Below are 23,764 nucleotides of genomic sequence, written 5' to 3' on the forward strand. Positions count from 1 at the left end.
CTGGAGTACAGCGCTATCAAAACATAAACGGCGCGTCCAGAAAACAATGGTGCGCCAAGGCAGGAAATTTTAAAATGCGCTCCGAAATCCATGCCGGAAAACTGAAGGTTCCGGTTAATCGATTGGCGGATTTTTGATGGTCAACCTGTATTTTGATATAAATTGAATTTTTTTAATTGGATTTTTAATATATTTATTTGTTTGTTTTTTCATCATTTACTGGTGCAGTACTATATGAAAATATGATATTTACTCCATCTAAGGTTTATTGAGGGTTAAATGAAAGAAATTTTGGGTATTGTTATGCTGAGGCATAACTTGGTACAGGGGTATTATAAATTTTAGACTAGGTATTTTGTATTATTTTCTATCCCAAGCAGCAGTTATTTGGGCAAGTTTAGGGAGATTTCTTGTGTACTGTAAATTGATGTACTACTTAGGTAAGAATTTTCTAGAATGTGTTGCAGCATTTTTATTACGATTTACTTCCTATTGTAATCCTCGATCAGAGTAGAACATACTAGAACTTCGCAGACCTGTCTGGATTGGGCTAGGGTGTTCTAGGATCATCTGATGAGGTATATAAGTGGCAGCAAGTGGCCTGGAGTCAGTCGACCATTTCTGCTCTGAGTGTGAAGTACAAGCCAAGTGGGATAACTGAAGATAATTATTGTGCAAGTACTGTACAGTGTATTGTGGAATTGTTGTGAGTGATATAAAGTGGAAAGACTAAGGAATTGTGTGGAGTCCAGTGGTAAAGACATACACTGTGAACAGTTTTGTAAAGACTTAGTGATTATGAAAGAAGACTTCAGTGCACAAGTGTGTTTCTGTGACCTGGTGGAAATCTACCTGCCTGGTGTTTTGCCTGTACGCTGATACCGATTGTCGGGAAATTACCGGAGACTGGCGGGACAGCTAGTGGTAATTCAACGACACTTGTGATATATTGACTGCTGTACATATGAGCTGACAGCTGGTAACCAGCAGTGGAAGCTGGGTAAGCAGCAAAAGGGATGGTCATAACAGTATCATACATTTTAAGACCGGTATCCATGTAACTTAACATAAAACTAATAAATTACTATATAACACTTGATTACAGCCTACTAATATTTTAATTAGGTAAAGATATAATTTGCCAAAGGAACTTTAAATAAATTCTGTATGATCAAACTTGACTCTGCCTCAAATTTATGTGAAGAAATAATTGTCATTTTAATTTGTTGGTAAGATGAACAAAAAACAAGCCTAATACAGTAACAGTCATTCAAAGTGATTTACATGTAAAATTTTCTTTGGATAATAAATCATTTGAATGAGAAACAAAATTTGACAGAAATCAATAAATGTATGAATTGGTTTTGGTGATAATACTGTACTGTATTGGATGATAATTTGTTATTTATCTCTTAATTAAGCTTAATACTCAGTAACATTCTCACTTTGTTCACGAAAACAACTACAGTATAGTCTGGGTTTATGCGCCTAATTAAACTCATGGAGGTCCGCGTATAAAGCGAAACGCGTAAATAAAATAACAGAACATATGGGATTATTGAAATAGAGACTGGGCCGACCCCCAGACTACCCTTTTTTGGGCTATCGCCGACACAATACGTACGTTGTAGTAAAAATAACATCTTAATTTTATGATGGTATGCACACACAATTAATATTTAAGAGAAACATCAATAATATTAGGTTTTTTAACACTTACGTTAGTAGAAAAGATGGCTGGGCACACGGGGATGGGGGGGTTGGTTCCGAGGCAGAGGGCAGATTATTGACCCTCACCTGTATCACCTGTATCTCAATCCACCACAGAGGTAGCAGGGCCTCCTTGACAAACTCCCCAAAATTCATATCCTCACTATCACTATCACTAACTTGGGCTGGCTCGATTCATTCACTCCATATTGTCTGGCCAGATCCACCTGCCTCGTGCCTTTTTCTAACTCCTGAACGATCTTGTACTTAACCTCATAGCTTAAGGTACCTTCTTGGGCTTGGGCGTTCAAGGTTTCTCAGGGGTGGTGGGGGTCCAGCGGTAGCCATTGTGTAGAAACAAAAAAATAAAACAAGTTCCTGGGCACGAGTGAGTATACGCGGGGACAATGAGACTGGCGCGGCCAAGGTCATCAGCCTAGTGGCAGGGGCACGCAAGATTAAATAGACCAATCACAGAGCGCGGCAGAGGGGGTGTGTGGGTGGTAAGGATACGTGGCCCAATCACAGTCCGCAACGTCATCGGCATGAGTCTGACGTCAGCGCCCAGCACCTTGCCCGCCGCTTCCCACATAAATTAAGGAATGTACCGAGTAACTAATAATTGTCGCGTCTGGACAGGTGCTTCGTAAATGGCCAATTGCGTATAAAATATCCTTGTAAACCCAGACTATACTGTATATTTAATTTGACAATTTGTTGAAATGCTTTTGTATAGTGACGAGTACAGTACAGTGCAGTACAGTATACAGTATATGTGAAATGACGTACAGTATATCGTTGCAACATATAATGAGGACCCCCTTCTGCCTCTCTTAGGGTATGGTTGATGTGTTGGCATCAGCTTCTACACCTTAATCAAACAAATTCACGCCCTAGGGTCGGCCATCCTCATACATGAGGGGCAACCATTAGTGCATTGTTAAACTACCACAAAAAATCTCAGGTTGCTGATCAGACATTCTGCCTCATTTACACACAATTGCAGGGTCTCAATTGTTTCTCTTACTCAGACAACACAACATATACAGTAAAACCCTGCTTTACGCGGTTTCACTTTACTCGTTTCCACGTTTACGCTGTACCCTGCCGAACATGGAATGCTCACTTTACGCGGTGCATGTACTCTTTTACGCGGAGAGCGGCGTAGGCAGGGTGCGCACAAGGTCGCCCAGTCATCAAAACATTACCGAATTCTTCACCCGCCACCCACCACAGCCGGCCCAAGTCAGTGATAGTGATAATGATAGTGAGGATATGGACTTGTATGGACTTTGAGGGGTTTGACAAAGAGGCCCTGCAAGCCTCTGTGGTGGATAGTGATACAATTGATACAGGTGAGGGCCAATAATCTGCCCTCTGCCTCGGAATCAACCCCCCATCCCCGTGTGCCCAGCCATCTTTTCTACTAATGTAAGTGTTAAAAAACCTAATATTATTGATATTTCTCTTAATTATTAATTGTGTGTGTATACCATCATAAAATTAAGATGTTATTTTTACTACAACGTAGGTATTGTGTCTGAAAAAGTGGAGTTTCGGGGTTGGCCCAGTCTCTATTTCAATTAATCCCATATGTTATGTTCTTCACTTTACGCGTTTCTCGCTTTACGCGGGCCACCATAGGTTCAATTGACCGCGTAAAGTGAGGGTTCACTGTATAATGTATATAATTTCTCAATCTTGATTTATTTTTTAAATTTTGTATTTTTTTATGGTTATTTTTATTAGTTTTATTATTTTATTTGTACAGTATTAATTTTCTATTAATTTTATTAATTATTGCAATATTAATAATAATAATAGATATTATTATTATTATTATTATTATTATTATTATTATAATTATTATTTATTATTATATTTTCACCCCAGGCCCTGATGTGGGTCATTACCTGTGGCCAGGTGGGCTAATGCCCGTAAAAAAAAAAAAAAAAAAAACTGAGTATGCTCTCACTGTGCAGTAGTTAGGAATATAATGTATACAGTACATGGATTATTACTACAGTTGTGATGCTCTTGTTGGTGGCGGGAGATGATTAATCATTAAAAAGAAGCCATTAAAGAGCATTACTAGTGTAAGGAACACCATCATATGACTCAAGGGAAGTATTGTACTGTACTGGAGTTGCCAGTACCAACTCATTTTTATTCCCCTTATGTGGGCATATACAGTACAGTACCTGTACAGTACAATACCAAGATGGTTCCACTCCAGTATTTTTTATCCTTTATGACCACTTGATCAAAAGTCATCTTATGATAAGACTTTTTTTTCCAATGAAAAGTAACCAATAGAAATCAATTCTAAACATTAGATTCGTGAGATAAAGAAGGAAAAACAAAAAGCCTCTCAGCCTCACCCTAAAACTTTATGAATTGTATAGACTGTTAAGAGTGGATCAAACTTTCTTGTCAATACCTGTACAGTATTTAACTTTGTCTCAGTTACTGTATAGCTCTAATATGATACAGCACCTTCCCCTGAAATGATCATCACAATTATGAAGCAAGTGACACCACACAAAGATGATCAGGTTATTGCACATCATTCATATCATGTTAAATTATACTAACTATGGATACTGTATACTGTATTCACAGGTTGTGAGGTGACGGCATTTGTTCGAGATCCAGAGAAATTACCAGAGTCAATAGCTTCACAAGTGACGGTCAAAGTGGGAGATGTTTTGGATGCTTCAGCAGTGGACGAGGCTGTTAGTGGACAAGATGGAGTTGTTATTCTCCTTGGAACCCGAAATAACTTGAGTAAGTTTGACTAACATATAAGTTTCAGTTTGGTATTGGCTAAAGTTAGTGGGAGTAAAAGGTGGAGCAATACTACACATATAAGGAGAGAGCAAGGGAAGGATAAGGGAACTAGAGAGGGCAAATGAGACAGTGGAGAGGAGATAATGCCAGTGTGATCACCCTGTATGGCATGAGGCCTCAGCAGGTTTATTATTGGTACGGTACAGTATGTCTTTTACCTGAAGAGAATTGTTATCAGTTTTGTTTAGTATTTAGGCTCATTCATCCCTCAAAAAGATTCTTGTGATTAATTGACTACCCTGTATAACATTCTTTTTTCCAGATTCATAGCATCATGATTAACTTCCCAAAGTACATGTTTGGCCTTTCATTTCAGTGTGTACCCATTTGTTATTTACTGAAAACCCTAACCTTCACAGCACCATCCCATCTGACCCTTATTATTATTAACATAGATCTTCCTTTAAAGTTGTCACTCTCCTTGAAGATGTTTTTAACACAGATGATCTTTAACTGTTTGCTAGAGGTGGCCTTCTCTTTTTTTAAAGGTCTTTATGTAATATTACTTAGCATGTTGATAGCTAAGTATATAACATAGTGGTAGAATACACTTTGCTACATGGTGTAAGTGGTAGAATACACATTGCTACTTTTTTTTTTTTTTACGGGGATTAGCCCACCCGGACACAGGTCACTGACCCACATTGGGGCTTGGGGGGGTAATAATAATAATACGGTAATAATAATAATAATAATAATAATAATAATAATAATAATAATAATAATAATAATATAATAAATAAAATTTATGATAAAAAAACAAAAATAAAATAATGATAATAATATAGTAACTGTAATAATAATAATAATTTTAATAATTAAGAACTATAAATACAAAAATGAAAAAAAAGATCAAAAGTGAGAAACGATATATGTACAGTATGTTGTGTTGTCAATAGTAAGAGAAACAATTGAGACCCTGCAATTGTGTGTAAATGAAGCAGAAAGTCAGATCAGCAACCTGGGACTTGGTCACAATTTTTGTGATGCCATATGGCAGCAGGGTCTACCATTAGACAACACATTATGCTTCCAATATCTTCCCAGGTGGTAGTACCTCCCTGTTTGGTAGCTGCCTACTACCTACATGGTGTAAGTGGTAGAATACACTTTGCTACATGGTGTAAGTAGTAGAATACACTTTGCTACATGGTGTAAGTGGTAGAATACACTTTGCTACATGGTGTAAGTAGTAGAATACACTTTGCTACATGGTGTAAGTGGTAGAATACACTTTGCTACATGGTGTAAAAATTAACGGATAGAAAAGAATAACATACAGCAGTTAGTTCCTTCAGTCGTGTACAGAAATTTATCAATGACATTTTTTTCCTCTAGGTGCAACAACTTTGATGTCTGAGGGAACTAAAAATATCCTCGCTGCCATGGATGAGCACGGTGTGAAGCGAGTGTCAGGTTGTCTGTCTGGTAAGTTAGTTCCTTCCAGAGTGTGAAGTTTTGTGTAGGGTATAATCATACAACTGGACATTTGATTATTGGCATTATACACAGTAGGCTTGATGGAGTGTTCTATGTATGCTTAACTTTTCTTTTCAGGGATTCATATTACTGATTTCATGTGTAAGGTAAAGTTATGTAGAAATTCATCAAGATTTTTTATACTGTGTTTCATTTTGATTTATATAGCTTATATGTATAAATTTTTTCTCACTTCAGCATTCAACTTCTGGGAGAGAAGCAAGGTTCCTGAAAGGTTTCTTCCTATACTTGAAGATCATGAGCGCATGCTTACAGCCCTCAAAGCCAGTAATCAGGAATGGATTGCAGTTTTGCCACCACACATTACTGGTAAACCCTGTAATTCCTTGTGATAAGATTTTAATGGTATTCCTTTATCAACATCAGTATAGTATCTGTTATGAAAGTAGTGACTAACCACATAACTCTATATTGATTTGCATACAGTATAGGGAGCTAGCACAAAAAAAAAATAATGCTGTATTCTACAGTGTAGCAAGTCCCGTTGAACGATAATTCTTTGAATGAATCCCCACTAAAGAAAGCAAGTTTTTACTACCCATTTCCCGATTAACGAAAGAATCTTCCACTATTACGAAACATATATCAAAGTACACTACAGTATAGTAAACCCTCGATAATTCGGAATTTGATAACTCGGAATTTCATATAACTAGGCATGGTTATCGTCTCAGAATGTATTAGTATAACTAGGGAAATGTCGAGCTATGTTAAATTATCTGGGAAAATCTCAGCATATCTGGCCACCTGCATCACCTACCATGCCTCTGTGTCACCTACCATGCCTCTGTGTCACATACCATATCTGTGTCACCTACTATGATGCTTCAATCTTTGCCAGCAGTGCTGGTAAGTGTTACTTTTTTACATTTAGTAATTACATGTACAAACATATATAGGTCGATAATTTTTTAGTGTATTTTTGAAGGAGGGGTGGGGGGAAGTGCCTCGATAACTCGGCAAGGCCAGAGCCCCATATGTGCCTAGTTATTGAGGGTTTACTGAACTTCTTTGCTGTCACTTGGAATCGAGTATGACAATTATCCAGTGATGATAAAATGATACGAGTTATTAAGGATGTCTCCTTCGTTGTTGAGCTCTGAGGTGACTAGAGAGGCTCATACGGGACCGGTAGGGTCATTCACAGATGTTGCACATGTGGAGGCTACATCTATAGCGGGAGGGGCGGCGGCAGCATCTTTCTGGCGTTGGTGCTTATCTGCCTCTGTTTGCAGTCGGCTAAAACGAAAGTATTGACACCTTCTCGTGTGGTGCTCCTCCAAGTGTTACAGTGTGGAGAGATTTTGTCCCAGGTGAGGGGGTCGATTTGGCACTTTTTCAGGTTTGTTTTAATAATATGCGCCGGTTAACGTCTTAGATACGTTCTTGGAAAAATTACGTTAACCGAAATGGACGTTGTCCGATCATCATAGAAACTTTGTATTTATACTTACGTGTATGTGGAATACTATATAACGTACATATACACTTTTACTCTTAAATCACTACTTTAATGTGATACAGGTGATTAATTTTTATCTCGTGCAAAATACATGACATTTTTTATTAAAATTATTCACTGTTTTACAAGGATTCCAGCAACGCCGGACAGATAGGGGAGAGAGAGGGAGGGAGGGGGGGAGGGAGCGAGCGAGGGGGCGTGGGGGGAGGGGTAGTACGTTTGACAGTTGGCACAGGCCCAGGTCTAACGCTTGTATATTTATCAGTTCTTAAGTGACTAAGCTTCTCTCTTATAAAAAGCCAGTGAAATGACCTGGGTGAATATAATTAACATTGCTGGGATTCTTGTAACATACTGATTAATTTGAATATAAACATGCTATAATTTGCACTAGACAAAACAATTTTAGTACCGTAATCAAATTAGTACATGTGCACTCCAGCTTTGCATTGAGAAATCTATGTAAATCTACCCAAAAATACAGTTGAAAAACTTTTTTTTTATAAAATGTACTACAGTACTGTACACTAATGTAAAACATTTTTTATCTCTTGAGCAAAATATATGACGTTTATATTCAAATTATTGGCTATCTTGCAAGGATTCCAGCAATGCAAATTATAATCTCCTAACTTTAGTCTGAGATATTATATAAGATTAAAACTGTAAGCCTAAAAGCCTGGCTGGGGGGGACTGACGGCTCCACCACCCAGCGAGGGGTTGGGGGGGGTGGGGGGGGTGAGGTGATAAGTTTGAGGCGAAGGTCTCTGTGTGTTTATTTAACAGTCCTACTAAGCTTCTCTCATTTTAAAATGCCAGTGATATGACCTGGGTGAATAGAATTAACATAGCTGGGATTCTTATAACATACTGATTAATTTGAATATAAACATGGTATAATTTGCACTAGACAAAACAATTTTAGTACCGTAATCAAATTAGTACATGTGCACTCCAGCTTTGCACTAAGAAATCTATGTAAAGCTCCTCTACGTGTGTGTTGGTGTGGGGATTAGTGGATGACATCATTATGACCTGACCACATGTTTTTAAGGTCACCCTGTATATTTAAGCCTCTCTCTGTCCATGTAATCCAGTTGCCTCTGAAGATGTGGATTTACATGAAATAAATATAATATATATATATATATATATATATATATATATATATATATATATATATATATATATATATATATATATATATATATATATATATATATATATATATATATATATATATGCAAGTAAATCACTGTAGCTCAGGGTGAGTATGTCCACCACTGAAGATGTGAATTACACCTAAAGCGCTTTGGGAACTTCGTGTTTTCTTTCCTTGTGGTTATCAGTATATATATATATATATATATATATATATATATATATATATATATATATATATATATATATATATATATATATATATATATATATATATATATATATATATATATATATATATATATATATATTCTTGAGTTACGTGGTCAATTGAACCCGTGGAGGTCCGCGTAAAACAAGAAACGCGTAAACGAAATAACATAACATATGGGATTAATTTTAATTGAGACTGGGCCGACCCCCAAACTCCACTTTTTCCGACACAATACGTACGTTGTAGTTAAAATAGTGTCTTAATTTTATGATGGTATGCACACACATATAATATAGAAGAGAAATATCAATAAGAGAATAATATACTGTACCAGGTAAAAAAAAAATCAAGGTTTAACACTTACGTTAGTAGAAGAGATGAGTCGGCATACAGGAATGGCAGAGGGCAGATTAGTTGCCCTCTGGTGAATCACTATCACTATTCACAAAGGTTTGCAGGGCCTCCCTGGCAAACCCCTCAAAGTCCATATCGTCACTGTCACTGACTTGGGCTGGCTGTGGTTGTGGTGGGTGAAGAAGTCTGTAATACTACGTTGACGACTAGCATTGATGTTGTGATACATCTGGACATACGGCTCCATAATTTTCGACAGAAGGTTATTAGACACTTCATGCCGATGCTTGACTGTGTCTTTGTCAAGGATGAGCTCGATTTTCTCCCTCAACTTGATGACTTCCTTCACATAACCATGGCTTGGTCCAGGTCCAAGGTTTTTCTGGGTTGGTGGGGGTCCAGCGGAAGTCATCGTGAGGGGAATAGCGGGCACAAGAGAGAACTGTATACGCGGAGACTGAGAACAATGAGAGTGGCCCAGCTAGGTCAGCGACTTCTTCCCTCTGGTGGCAGGGCACGTCATGTTACATTAGACCAATCACAGCTAGCGACGGAGAGAGGTAAGGATGCGTGACCCAATCACAGTCTGATATGTCATACGGCGTCAGCGATAACGTAAGAGCGACCTAATGCGCACTCCTCCCCGCGCCGCTTCCCGCGTATAGTCAAGAATGGACCGTGGGAATAAAAATGGCACGGCGCGTCTGGACCTCTTGCACCGCTCGCCGGGTAAATGATGAAATTAACTGCGTAATTAAAATATTTCATTCTGGCAAGGTGCCGCGTAAATGACCAAACGCGTAAACATAAAAACAAAATCAGCGTAAATCGAGAATATATATACAGTTGGCCCTTAACATACGCGGGTTTATAATACACGGATTTGCAAATACGCGGATTGCCCCGCCGGAGGAATATTCTGTACATTGAAGTAATTGAAGTACATTCAAATCGCACGCCATTCAACTCGCGCGCGGCACCGAACACGGGACACCGCCCGCTCCCGCAACCTCACACACACACGCATAGCTCTCCCTCACTCAGTCAATCTCACTGTGACCACGCTTGTGTTGACATCAGCATTGTAGTTGCAAAAATATTACATTTCCGTGAATGTATTATATCAAGCACAGTATGAATAGAATATCACTAATATAAGAGTATTTTAACCGAAAAGTACTAAAAAAACCAGTAACATATCTTGAACATTGGAAGGCTTGATAAAGTCTTTTGTTTTCATGCAGTTTATCCTAATTTACATTGAAATGCATTACGTTTCAGCAAAACTACTATTTATTTCTGAGAATATGGAAATGTAATATTTTGCTGAAATGACGTACGTATTACAGTGGAAAGTGACGAAAGCAATGACTAGCTTTCTTTCGTTCAAAAGATGTTATAATCGCTTTTCGAATGGTTTTCAGTTAAAAAACTGTTGTATTACAATAATATTCTATCCTAATTCACTTGTGATGCAACAGTTTTTTTAACTGAAAACCATTCGAAAAGCGATTACGGTAACATCTTTTGAACGAAAGAAAGCGAAAGTCATTGTTTTCGTCACTTTCCACTGTAATACGTACGTCATTTCAGCAAAAATATTACATTTCCGTGAATGTAGTATATCAAGCACAGTATGAATATAATATCATTGTAATATAACAGTATTTTAACCGAAAACTATTAAAAAACGAGTAACATCTCTTGAACATTGGAAGGAGTAACATCTCTTGAACATTGGAAGGTTAGGTAAAGTCTTTTGTTTTCGTCATGTATTTTATCCTATTTTACATTGAAATACATCACGTTTCAGCAAGACTACTAATTATTTCTGAGAATATATTCATTCAGGCACAGTTTAGGTAAAATATACATGTGCTGTAACAGTTTTTTAATTGAAAACGATTCGAAAAACAAGTACCCTCTAGCCCTGTTCAAGGAGAAGACTGGGAGGAGCTGTTTGGTGCTTAAGACGATGACAAGTGGTGTCGAGTTTGATGGAGCTTCCACGAAAATATTCCTGGCATCAAGCCTGGCGCTTCGACATGGCAGGGTTACCGAAGAGTTACGCATTACTGAGCGACGGTGAGATCTGGTGGTTGCAGACTTCGCGAGGATGGTTGTTACCAGCTAACGCGCTGGCAGATGACCAGGAATATTGAGGCACTGAAAAACCTGGCCTATAGTATGGACCCCTCCATGGTGCGTGCCCTGAAATTCATGCGAGGGATGGATGACGTTTTCGCTCCATACAAAAACATCATGGAAGAAATGAAAGAAAGAGATGACAACTCCCCATCACCATGTTCTTTGATCACCGAAGGAGAGATTTAACACCATCAATCACTGGCGGCAGTGAGGAAACAGCTGAATCCACCGTCGCCCAGGACGATGTAAAACATAAAGTATTCATTTTTTAAAGTTTATTTATAGATACTGTACATAAATTTTTGTTCATTACATTTGAAACATCAATCTTTGTTAATTAAAATTGAAACAAAAGAAAACTACGATACCGTATTTCTAAATACCTGGTATTTTCATTAAAATATTACATCACAAGTATATTTTACCTTAACTGTGACTGAATGAATATAGGTATTCTCAGAAATAGATATGGAAATATAATATTTTTGCTGGAATGACGTACATATTACAGTGGAAAGACGAAAACAATGACTTTCGCTTTCTTTCGTTATTCAAAAGATTTTACCGTAATCACTTTTCGAATGGTTTTCAGTTAAAAACTGTTGTACTCGTACTGTATTACAATAATATTCTATCCTATCATTAGCCTTATAATCCCACAACTGAAAACCATTCGAAAAGCGATTACGGTAACATCTTTTGAACGAAAGAAAGAGAAAGTCATTGCTTTCGTCACAATTTTATCCCACTTTCCACTGTAATACGTACATAATTTCAGCAAAAATATTACATTTCCATGTTCTCAGAAATAAATGGTAGTTTTGTTGAAACGTAATGTACAATATTTAATATTAAAATGCAAAAATAGCAATAAAAACAATTAATACACCCGTAATGTACTGGCTGGCATCTCCACTCGTCCCTGCTCCCGCGTCCAAGGTCACCACTCCTCCCAACTCACTCCCTCCGCTCCCTCCTCCACCTCCTCTGCCTCCTCCACCCCCTATGCCTCCTCCCCGTCACTACTGCCGACAACGAACACAAATGTTTTGTGAATAACTGCACCTCCACTTCCTATGTACAGTACTGAACTGTACTGTGCTGTGCATTTTTACAAACAATAAACATGGCAAGAAAAGCTATTAAAAAAAAAGAGATAAAACTTTCACTTTACTGTACAGTACCTATCCTCGGCGACAGAACGGGGGTCATCGGGCTCATCGTCACTCAATTCCATAACAGGTGGTGAAGTGGGGGCGACGGTGGATTCAGCTGCTTCCTCACTGCCTCCAGTAATTGATGATGTTAAATCTCTCCTTCGGTGATCAAAGAACATGGTGATGGGGAGTTGTCATCTCTTTCTTTCATTTCTTCCATGATGTTTTTGTATGGAGCGAAAACGTCATCCATCCCTCGCATGAATTTCAGGGCACGCACCATGGAGGGGTCCATACTATAGGCCAGGTTTTTCAGTGCCTCAATATTCCTGGTCATCTCCCCCAACTTCTCCAACGTTATTTCTTGGTGCTCTTCCTCATCCTCTTTCCCTTTCGCTTCCTCTTCCTTGCCTGAATCTACTAACTCCTGTAGATCCTCCTCGGTCAGCTCAGTGTTGTGCTCTTCAATTAGCTCCCTAATCTCGTCCTCTGCCATGTCCTGGAAGCCTTCAGCAGCCACTTTCCTTGACAGTGCCAGGGTCTTTCTGAATATTTTTATTAAAATCCATCAAAATCATTTTCCTTGTCATTGTCTTAAGCACCAAACAGCTCCTCCCAGTCTTCTCCTTGAACAGGGCTAGAGGGTACAGTGAGTTCTGCTATAACGCGTGTTTTGATAACGCGAATTTGCTCTAACGCGATTTATGAATTAGGAACGATATTTGTATAACACGAACGCTTGTTTGCTATAACGCGATTTTTGCTTACTATTTCTCCAATTTTGTGGTACAGTGGGGTATGCTATAACGAATCTAATTGGTTCTAGAACCTTGTTCGTTATAGCATTCGTTCGTTATAGGATTAATCCGTTCCAGGCCCCCAAATACAACCACTTAACACTGAAAAATATAATATAAAATTGTCAAAATTGTAAAAAAGTGCATAAAAATATGCATCTAAACCCCTGAAATAAAGAATATCATCAATATTTGTAATAAAAAAACAATAAATTAGAAAAAAAAAAAAAAATTTAAATAATGTTCGTTGTAGGAGTTTCGTTCGTTATAGCATTCTCAATTTTATAGGTAAAACCGTTCATTATAGGAATATTCGTAGTAGGATCCGTTCGTTATAGTATACCCCACTGTATTAACTGTGAATATAGTAAAGAAGAATATCAACAAGAAGCGTTCTGGTGATAGAATTCCCGGTGATGATCGTAAAAGAAAGGATATAACACTTGAAGAGAAGCTCGATTTTATCAACCTCAAAATCACCCTTCTCCCCCATCAAGTAAAGTGTTACATTTACTGTATGATTTCATTATTAGATATGAGTGTAACATTTATTTAGACTGTGCTATCCTTTGTGTTAGGCTAACTACTAAATTCTATCGATTTCGAGTAATCTGCACCTAACCCTATTTTCTCCATAAACCCGGTTATTTCTATTACGCGATTTTCTATAATACGATATTTTACAAGAACACAATTATGGCGCTATAGCAGAACTACCTGTACGTGTTTTTCGAATCGTTTTCAATTAAAAAAATGTTACATCACGTATATTTTACCTAAACTGTGCCTGATTGAATATGTTCTCAGAAATAAATAGTAGTTTTGCTGAAACGTGATGTATTTCAATGTAAAATAGGATAAAATACATGACGAAAACAAAAGACTTTACCTAACCTTCCAATGTTCAAGAGATGTTACTCGTTTTTTTAATAGTTTTCGGTTAAAATACTGTTATATTACAATGATATTATATTCATACTGTGCTTGATATACTACATTCACGGAAATGTAATATTTTTGCTGAAATGACGTACGTATTACAGTGGAAAGTGACGAAAACAATGACTTTCGCTTTCTTTCGTTCAAAAGATGTTACCGTAATCGCTTTTCGAATGGTTTTCAGTTAAAAAACTGTTGCATCACAAGTGAATTAGGATAGAATATTATTGTAATACAACAGTTTTTTAACTGAAAACCATTCGAAAAGCGATTACGGTAACATCTTTTGAACGAAAGAAAGCGAGTCATTGCTTTCGTCACTTTCCACTGTAATACGTACGTCATTTCAGCAAAATATTACATTTCCATATTCTCAGAAATAAATAGTAGTTTTGCTGAAACGTAATGCATTTCAATGTAAATTAGGATAAACTACATGAAAACAAAAGACTTTATCAAGCCTTCCAATGTTCAAGATATGTTACTGGTTTTTTTAGTACTTTTTGGTTAAAATACTCTTATATTAGTGATATTCTATTCATACTGTGCTTGATATAATACATTCACGGAAATGTAATATTTTTGCAACTACAATGCTGATGTCAACACAAGCGTGGTTACAGCGAGACTGACTGAGTGAGGGAGAGCTAGCTTGTGTGTGTGTGTGTGAGGTTGCAGGAGCGGGCGGTGTCCCGTGTTCGGTGCCGCGCACGAGTTGAATGGCGTGCGATTTGAATCTACTTCAATTACTTCAATGTACAGAATATTCCTCCGGCGGGGCAATCCGCGTATTTGCAAATCCGTGTATTATAAACCCGCGTATGTTAAGGGCCGACTGTACAGGTATACTGTACTGTACAGTATTTTATGTACACAGACTAGATTCTTCCACACATAAGCCATCCTCTTGGCATGATGTCAGTCGACTTTGCTCAACATTCTCCTACTGTCTCCTGAAGATAGTATTCCCTCATGTCTCACGATTCATTACAATAAAAGAATTTTATTTTCATTAATCTCACAGTGTGAATTTTCAGAACTTGGAAATATTTTGTCTTTAACTTAAAGATTAAGTCATAGGTTCAAGGAATTTACAAATATGATATTCTTAGTTATTTACTGGAACCCTTAGGGCTTCACATATGTATACAGTGGTCCCTCGGTTAACGAGCACATTTCATTCCAGAAGGTTGCTCGTTAACTGAAACCATTGTTTCAGTGGGTTTTTGGGTAATTGGTTTCAGCTCACCGAAAATTACATACAAACTAAAAATAAATGCAGTAAAGTACACTTACTTTGAGGTGTGCATGTAGAAGGCTCCTGGTTGATGATGATGATGATGATGGGAATTAGAATGAGGGTGGAGGAGAAGGGAGAAGAGAAGGCAGTGGGGGGTGGAAGAGAAGTCGCCCCATGCCGCCATTTCACCCATCAAATTTTAGTTCACTTGGTATAATTCAAAATTATTTTCTTTAAATCAACACTGCACTATATATTATCATTATGTAAAATATATTTCAAAATGACCAATAATTTCACTGGAAACAGAAAAAAAGCATTTATGTTGAAGAGTCTCAAACAAGATGTTCCTTCCTCTGAACTGGTAAACAAACTGACGCCAAGCTTGGTGTGTTGAGTGGCTGTTTGGCGCACAAAAAACTAGTTTCCTGTACTTCAATTATGTTCAATAATTGTTAAAATGACTAAAAAATTTAAAATACAATTTTTAAAATTATTGAATAGTACAACCTTCTTGATATTTTCTAAAATGGTAAGGAATTTAAGCCCTAAAACAGATTACAGTCAACCCTCGCTTTACGCGGTTTCACTTTACGCGGTTTCACTTTACGCGTTTCCACGTTTCCTCGGTACCCTGCCGAACACGGAATGCTCACTTTCCGCTGTGTGTGTACCCTTTTATGCGGAGAGCAGCTGGCGGTCTCTCACGCTGCGCCATTTTTGGATCCAAACCTCCCGCCATCTCTCCCGCCATCCGCTATGTTGTGTAAGCGGCGCGAGTAGGTTGCGCAGTGTATGTCTTTGTTGCGTTATCGGTGGCGTCATATGACGTATCGGACTGTGATTGGGCAAAGCATCCTTACCTCCCTCCCCGCTAGCTGTGATTGGTTTAATGTACTATGACGTACCTCGCCGAGGGAGCGTTCAAGCCCCTTGACCCACCGCGTCAGTTACACCCCTCCCGGCTACACCGTGTATATTGGTATCCATTGTTCCATAAGAATGGCTTCCACCGGACCACCACCACAAAGAAACCTTGCATTACCTGGACCCAGCCGCCCTAAGCCAAAGAAGACACGACGTTCCTTAAGCTACGAAATCAAATATAAGATCATACAAGAGTTGGAGAAAGGAACAAGACAGGTTGATCTCGCGCGCCAGCATGGTGTTAACGAATCAACTATCAGGACAATTAAGAAGGATGCAGCCAAGATAAAGGAGCACATGAACATCACAAAGTCTACAGGTGCTTCTATGATCAAGTATTTCCACAACCAGGTGCTTCTCAAGACGGAAAAATTACTTGTGAGCTACTTGGTTCGTCAAGTGCGACGGAACATGGCGGTGGACATGCGCTCAGTTAAGGAGTACGCACGTGAACTGTATGCTGCAGTGTCACGAAAGATGGGAATTACAGAGCCCAAACTCTTTAATGCTTCCTCTGGGTGGTTACAGAGGTTTAAGAAGAGGAACAAGATCACCAATATCAACATTGGTGGTGAAGAAGCTAGTGCTGACCGTGTTGCGGCTCGGGAATTTTCTCCGTTTTTACGTGAGATTATGGAGGAAGGACAGTACACCGACGACCAGGTGTTTAACATGGACGAATCTGGTCTTTTTTGGAAAAAGCTACCTTCCAAGACCTTCGTTGTGAAGAATGCCAGCAAGTGTCGGGGCCGGAAGTTGCAGAAGGAGCGCATCACCGTCCTGTTTACCACCAATGCCTCCGGTACCTGTAAGCTCAAGTTACCAGTGATCCACACAGCACACAAGCCGCACGCCTACAAGAGCATGGACATGACCAAGCTAAATGTCCACTGGCTGACCGCACGTAAGGCGTGGATGTTCTCTACACTGTCCCTCTCCTGGTTTGATGACTGTTTCGTTCCCGATGAGAAGAAATTCTGTGAGCAACAGAATGTACCATTCAAGATTTTGTTGCTGCTTGACAACGCACCAAGACACTCGCCCCTACTGTTAGATCGTCACCCCAACGTAAAAGTGGTCTTCCTTCCTCCCAACACTACGTCTTTAATACAGCCCATGCACCAAGAATTGATCTGTAATGTAAAAGCTGCATTCTCTGCCAAGAAATTGAAGCTCCTGAACGACTACACCAACACCAAGGAAGAGTTGCGTAACCTGAGTGACACCAACACCGATAGCAAGAGCAAAGACGACGAGGATCAACAGTTGGCAGAGCAAGAAGTACTTTTGAGACAATTTTGGAGAACATTCAACGTCAAGAAAGCTGTGGACTTCTTGGTGGAGGCATGGGATCAGCTGTCTGTCGCAACTGTTCGTCACGCATGGAGACATGTGTTGCAAGGTATTCCGGGTGTTAGGCAGAGTAAATCTGTGACTGGTGAGGTTCAGACTGTTGCAGTAGCAGTGGACCTTGCCAGAGAAGCTGCACAGAGTGTTACAGCTGCAGGCTTCTCAGAGACAACCAACGACGACATCCTGGAGGTGATAAGGGATCCTGATGTGACTACCGACGAGATGGTAGATGATGATGACGTCAGTGAAGAGGCAGGTGGTGCGTCATCCCAAGAAGAACGCCAGTTATCCCATAGTAATGTAAGGGGTGCCATCGAGTGTATTGAGAAAGTCAAGCTCCTCCTTTCCGACGACCCTGACGCTAACAGGTATGAAATCTTCACTACCCAGCTGTTGCAGACTATGGAGCCCTACATCAAGGTTTATCACGACAACATAAACACCAGCCGTCAGCAAAGCATAACCGACTTCTTTGCCCGCAACCCACCACAGCCAGCCCAAGCCAGTGATAGTGACAGAGGTAGAGACAATGATGATGACTTTGAGGGATTTGTCAGGGAGGCACTAGTAAGTGTGGATGACACCGATGAATACTCACCTGAGGGCCAGTAGCCTGCCCTCTGCCTCGGAACCAGCCTCCATTCCCCTACGCAGACCCGTCTCTTCTACTAACGTAAGTGTTAACCCCAACCTTGTTTTTTTTCTAACCTAACCTTCAGTATATTATTCTCTTAATGATTGTTCCCTTCTACATTATGTGTGTGTGTGAATACCATCATAAAGTTAAGATGTTATTTTTAGTAAAACGTACGTATTGTGTCGGGAAAAAGTGGAGTTTGGGGGTCGGCCCGGTCTCTCTTTCAATTAATCCCATATGTTATGTTGTTCACTTTACGTGTTTCTCACTTTACGCTGGCCGCCGTGGGTTCAATTAACCATGTAAAGTGAGGGTTCACTGTACTGTATTGGCGGACTAATACTACAGCTGGTGGGCAGCCAAATGCAGGTGAAAACATGTTGGGAAAAATTCGTAAGGAATTCGTTAAGCAAGGGTTTGCTCGTTAACCGAAGTGAAGAATCTTGTGGAAGGTAATTCGTTAACCGAAAATTCGTTAACCGGGGGATCACTGAATATAATTTTGCCTGAATACTTCTCATCAAATTCTGTCTTCATTATCTGACATTTTTATGCATACTGTACCACATTTCTTCCCCACTGTACATTGATACATTCCTCATCTTTAACAACTCCATAACTATTGAATCTTTTACATGGTCTTTCTCCTACATACATGTATATTGTTCTCTACTGTTGTATTGTTGGACGTCATCATCACTGGCTTGTCATTTATTTTATATTTCATGTCTATTCCATACCTCAAAAACTACTTGTATTCTCTTTATGTTACTGTGTTGTATTTCCATACAGATGAACCTGGCCAAGGAGACTATGTCAAGGAGCATGGAAGTGGTCCTGGTCGTACGATCTCCAAGTACGACCTGGGTCATTTTATGGTATCCTGTTTATCAGATGATGCTAACCTCCATCAGTTATGTGGCCTGTGTGATAAACCTGACTCTTAACTCAAGAAGAAGTGCCTGTTGCCACCCAGTCAGTGGTATATCAGGGTGATGCTGTCATTCACCTTCCCACCAGTGCTAGGACAATTGCTGCTACTGCATATTATAGAGGGTTTTAGTACTATTGTACCTGTACAATATATGGTACTTGTTTCAGGTATTTTAGGAGATCTACAAATTTAGGTGTGTTTGATAGGCATGTATGGTCAGTAGTAGTTTAATATACAGTATTCATCAAGTAAGTTCATTATTTTGTTTTCAAATCAAATTCTTACATATGCCTAAATAGCTAACAATATATTTCCAAGTATTGAATCATGGAAATGACTAAAGTAAGCTAATAACATTTATTCTGTTCAAAATCCATGATATGTGACACAACATTCACTTCTCATTCAATAGATGTCCCTCTTGCGATAAAGAATCAAAAGTAGAGGGAAAATAAGGAATAGCAATTAAAATTAAAATATATACATTATTTGAGCTAATAGTTACAGTTCTTCCTGGGTTGTGACTCAACTAGTTCTGTATAGAAAACCTTCACAATATTAGGTAAAACAGTCCTTGGACCTAATTCCTGCATCACTAAGGAGGGACACTCCAGACAATGAAACTGTACAAAGCATGTTCCATGATTTGTGCCTCATCCCAGTACCCTTATTCTTTGTTAATGCATGTTATTATAGGTATAATTCTCCAATTCATTATTGTATTACCTACATAACAAAACAAAATTCAGAGTTTTTGCCTTAAATTATCTTCTCAACACCATTATCATTGTCTGAACAAACTCATCATAATATTGGTAATAATGATATCATAAAAACACATGGTATATGAATAAAATAACACATGGCAGGCCATAGTTGCCAATATGTGCATGTGACAGTCTTAGCCACTCTCCTTTGAAATGTTGACAACTTGACACTGACTGACAAGATGTGGGTTGATGGCTTAATGTTGAGATAATTTACCTGCACCTGATATAGGTCATTAATCCTTTTACACTAATGACAAGCAGCCCATTGATGGGCCTCCCTGGTTAAGCATGTACAGGAAGGTGGGGTATTGGCACCTGACAAATTCCCATCTAGGCTTTCCTTTCAAAATACTAGCTTGTTTGCTGGGCAAATGCCAGTCACATGTTTTGGAATAGTTTTCAACACAGCAAAATCCTGCATTACTGTACTCCACACAGTTGTGGTAAAGCCTTTTAACAGTAGATATGGATAAATAAGATTTATATGGTACATTGGTACAGGAACCTCTCAATTTATGCAATAATTCTGTTCATGAAAATGGTTGTGTAAATAAAAAACAAATAAATCAAACAATATAAATATTGGAGATTAGGGTTTTGTGTTATTAATAAGACAGTACTGTACCAAATATTATACCAGTACAGTCCAGTAGACCCTTGCCATTTGTGGGTTTGTGATTCGCGATTTCGACGATTTGCGGTAAACAGATGGTGGCTAGCTTGCAAGCCTTTTCCCCCAGCATAAGGGGTCGCCCCACGCAGCATCTCGTGTTGTACTCTCAAAACTTTAGTGTTTCTGTGTGAAATGGCCCCTAAAAGACAGCCTAGTGTCAGTGCTAGTGAAGTGAAATGTAAAAGGCAGATGTCAGTGATGACCCTGACAAAGAAAGTTTTATTGTTAGACAAGTTAAAAGAGGGCATGAGTGCTGCTGTGACTGGTTGGTTGTTTGGTATAGGTATACAGTAGTGCACTAAGGTAGTATAAATTGATATTTGCAGTTTTGCCAATTCGCGTCATTTCTTGGAACCTATCCCTCACGAATGGCAAGGGTCTACTGTATACATGTATCAGTAAATATAAAATACTCTGGGCCTTTGCTAGTATCACAAGCATGCCAACGGGAACAATTTCATGAGTTTGGTATTCAATCCATATGCTCAACATTCATTACATTCTCTCCATAATTGAACTTCTGGAATATGAGGTCTTAGATGCACTGATCTTTGCACTTTCCTTGATCTTCTCTGCACTAAGCTATTCATTCGCCTCTCTCATAAATGTTTGAGCGCATCCATCTTCACCTCAATAATGATAGCCTTATACTTGTTAGCACCGCTGGTACCAGGAGAACTTAAAGGACACTGCTGGCATGATGCAAGGGGCAAACCATGTACAATATACAGTATACTGCAGCACAAAATACTGTAGACTGTATCCACACACTAAGGACTGCAAGGCTGGAAACTGCATACCCACGCCACGCATACGCGAGCTTCTTGTATTGCGCTGACAATGCGACACCACTGCACTACCATCCCATTGATGATGCTTGTCGAAGGTTGCTTTATTCCAAATATAAGTCCACGTAAATTAAAAAACGGTGTAAATGGGCCGCATATGTTATTCTAAAAATGGCCTAAATCGAGGGGTACCTGTACAGGTAGTTCTGCTATAACGCGATAATTGTGTTCTTGTAAAATATCGTGTTATAGAAAATCGCGTAATAGAAATAACAGGGCTTATGGAGAAAATAGGGTTAGGTGCAGATTACTCGAAATCGAAAAAATTTAGTAGTTAGCCTAACACAAAGGATAGCACAGTCTAAATAAATGTTACATTCATATCTAATAATGAAATCATACAGTAAATTTAACACTTTACCTTGAAAAAATATGAATGTAACTTGATGGGGGAGAAGGGTGATTTTGAGGTTGATAACATCAAGCTTCTCTTCAAGTGTTATATCCTTTCTTTTACGATAATCACCGGGAATTCTATCATCAGAATGCTTTTTGGAGATATTCCTCTTTACCATATTCACAGTTAATACCACAAAATTGGAGAAATAGTAAGCAAAAATCGCGTTATAGCAAACAAGCGATCGCGTTATACAAATATTGTTCCGAATTCATAAATCGCGTTAGAGCAAATTCGCGTTATCAAAACACGCGTTATAGCAGAACTCACTGTACAGTAATACACATATCCGGTTGAATTGTTCTCCAAGTGGCTCTGTGACTCATTTAGTTGATTATTCACTTCATAAATGAATGATCGTAGGTTCATTTCTAAACCTGAGTAGAGGACTATGTTTACCCATTATATATATAAGCTAGTATGTACTCAGCAATAAGTGAGAACATGACATTATCAGGTGCACTTGCCAATAATTTAAACTACCCTCCAATGCTATAGCATGTACAGTACAGAATAGAATAATAACTAATACAACATGAATAAAGCAGACAAGAGGAAGAAACTAATATCTTGAAGCAGTTTTTTTTTTCCAGTGGCCTAATAAAAAATGCATTGTCATAATTTACAGTTCATTTATTTGATAGGTTTTACCTACTAATGATGGTATAAGTGTTACTCGGAGAACTGGACTATTTCACGCTTCTTTTTTACCACACCTGAATGAAAATATTTAAATATTGTTTGCTTTATTATGTTATTATAATAAAATAAATATGACTACATGTGGCAGCACTACAATCAAGCTAAACATGGCCCATTCCAGCTGATAAAACAAGCAGACTTCCAAGCATCACTTTATCATTGTTTGTGGCCCAAATTTTTTTAGTACTATTTGACTACTGGGCGACAAGGATCACACCAAAAATTTAAGTTGTTGCCAGAAGTTGTCTCTCCAAATGTAAAATACAGTGGTCCCTCAGTTAACAAGCACAATTCGTTCCAGAAGGTTGCTCTTTAACCGAAAAATTCGTTACCTGAAACCATTGTTTCAATGGGTTTTTGGGTAATTGGTTCCAGCTCACCGAAAATTACATACAAACTAAAAATAAATGCATTAAAGTACACTTACTTTGAGGTGTGCATATAGAAGGCTCCTGGTTGATGATGATGGGAATTAGAATGGGGGTGGAGGAGAAGGGAGAAGAGAAGGCATTAGGGTGGAAGAGAAGTCACCCCATGCTGCCATTTCACCCATAAAATTTTAGTTCTCTTGGTGTAATTCAAGATTATTTTCTTTAAATCAACACTGCACTGCATTATATATTGTCAATATGTAAAATATATTTCAAAATTATCAATAATTTGACTGAAAACACAGAAAAAAGTGTTTATGTTGAAGAATCTCAAACAAGTTCCTTCCTCTGAACCTGTAAACAAACTGACGCCAAGCTTGGTGTGTTGAGTGGCTGTTTGGTGCGCATAAAACTAGTTTCCTGTACTTCAATTATGTTCAATAATTGTTAAAATTAATAAAAAAATTAATAAAACTTTTAAAATTATTGAATAGTACAACCCTCTTGATATTTACTAAAATGGTAAGGAATTTAAGCCCTAAAACCGATTACTGTATTGGTGGACTAATACTACAGCTGGTGGGCAGCCAAATGCTGGCGAAAACATGTTGGGAAAAATT

At 38.5% G+C, this 23,764-nt stretch overlaps 1 protein-coding gene across 1 annotated transcript in view; it reads left to right on the forward strand.

Moving 5' to 3' along the window:
• Positions 1-22,696, forward strand: part of LOC121869169 (methylglutaconyl-CoA hydratase, mitochondrial-like) — a 50,571-nt gene extending 27,875 nt beyond the window's left edge. Inside the window, exons 2-6 of the mRNA XM_042370378.1 lie at positions 4,333-4,497; positions 5,899-5,988; positions 6,238-6,369; positions 19,242-21,814; positions 22,349-22,696. Of these exons, the coding sequence (XP_042226312.1) occupies positions 4,333-4,497; positions 5,899-5,988; positions 6,238-6,369; positions 19,242-19,396 (542 nt within the window). The 3' untranslated portion in view covers positions 19,397-21,814; positions 22,349-22,696. The remainder of the gene's footprint in view (positions 1-4,332; positions 4,498-5,898; positions 5,989-6,237; positions 6,370-19,241; positions 21,815-22,348) is intronic.
• The last annotated feature ends 1,068 nt before the right edge of the window (positions 22,697-23,764 follow it).

Source organism: Homarus americanus, unplaced genomic scaffold, assembly GCF_018991925.1.
Source record: "Homarus americanus isolate GMGI-L3 unplaced genomic scaffold, GMGI_Hamer_2.0 scaffold25467, whole genome shotgun sequence".
In the NCBI taxonomy this organism is placed as follows: Eukaryota; Metazoa; Arthropoda; class Malacostraca; order Decapoda; family Nephropidae; genus Homarus; species Homarus americanus.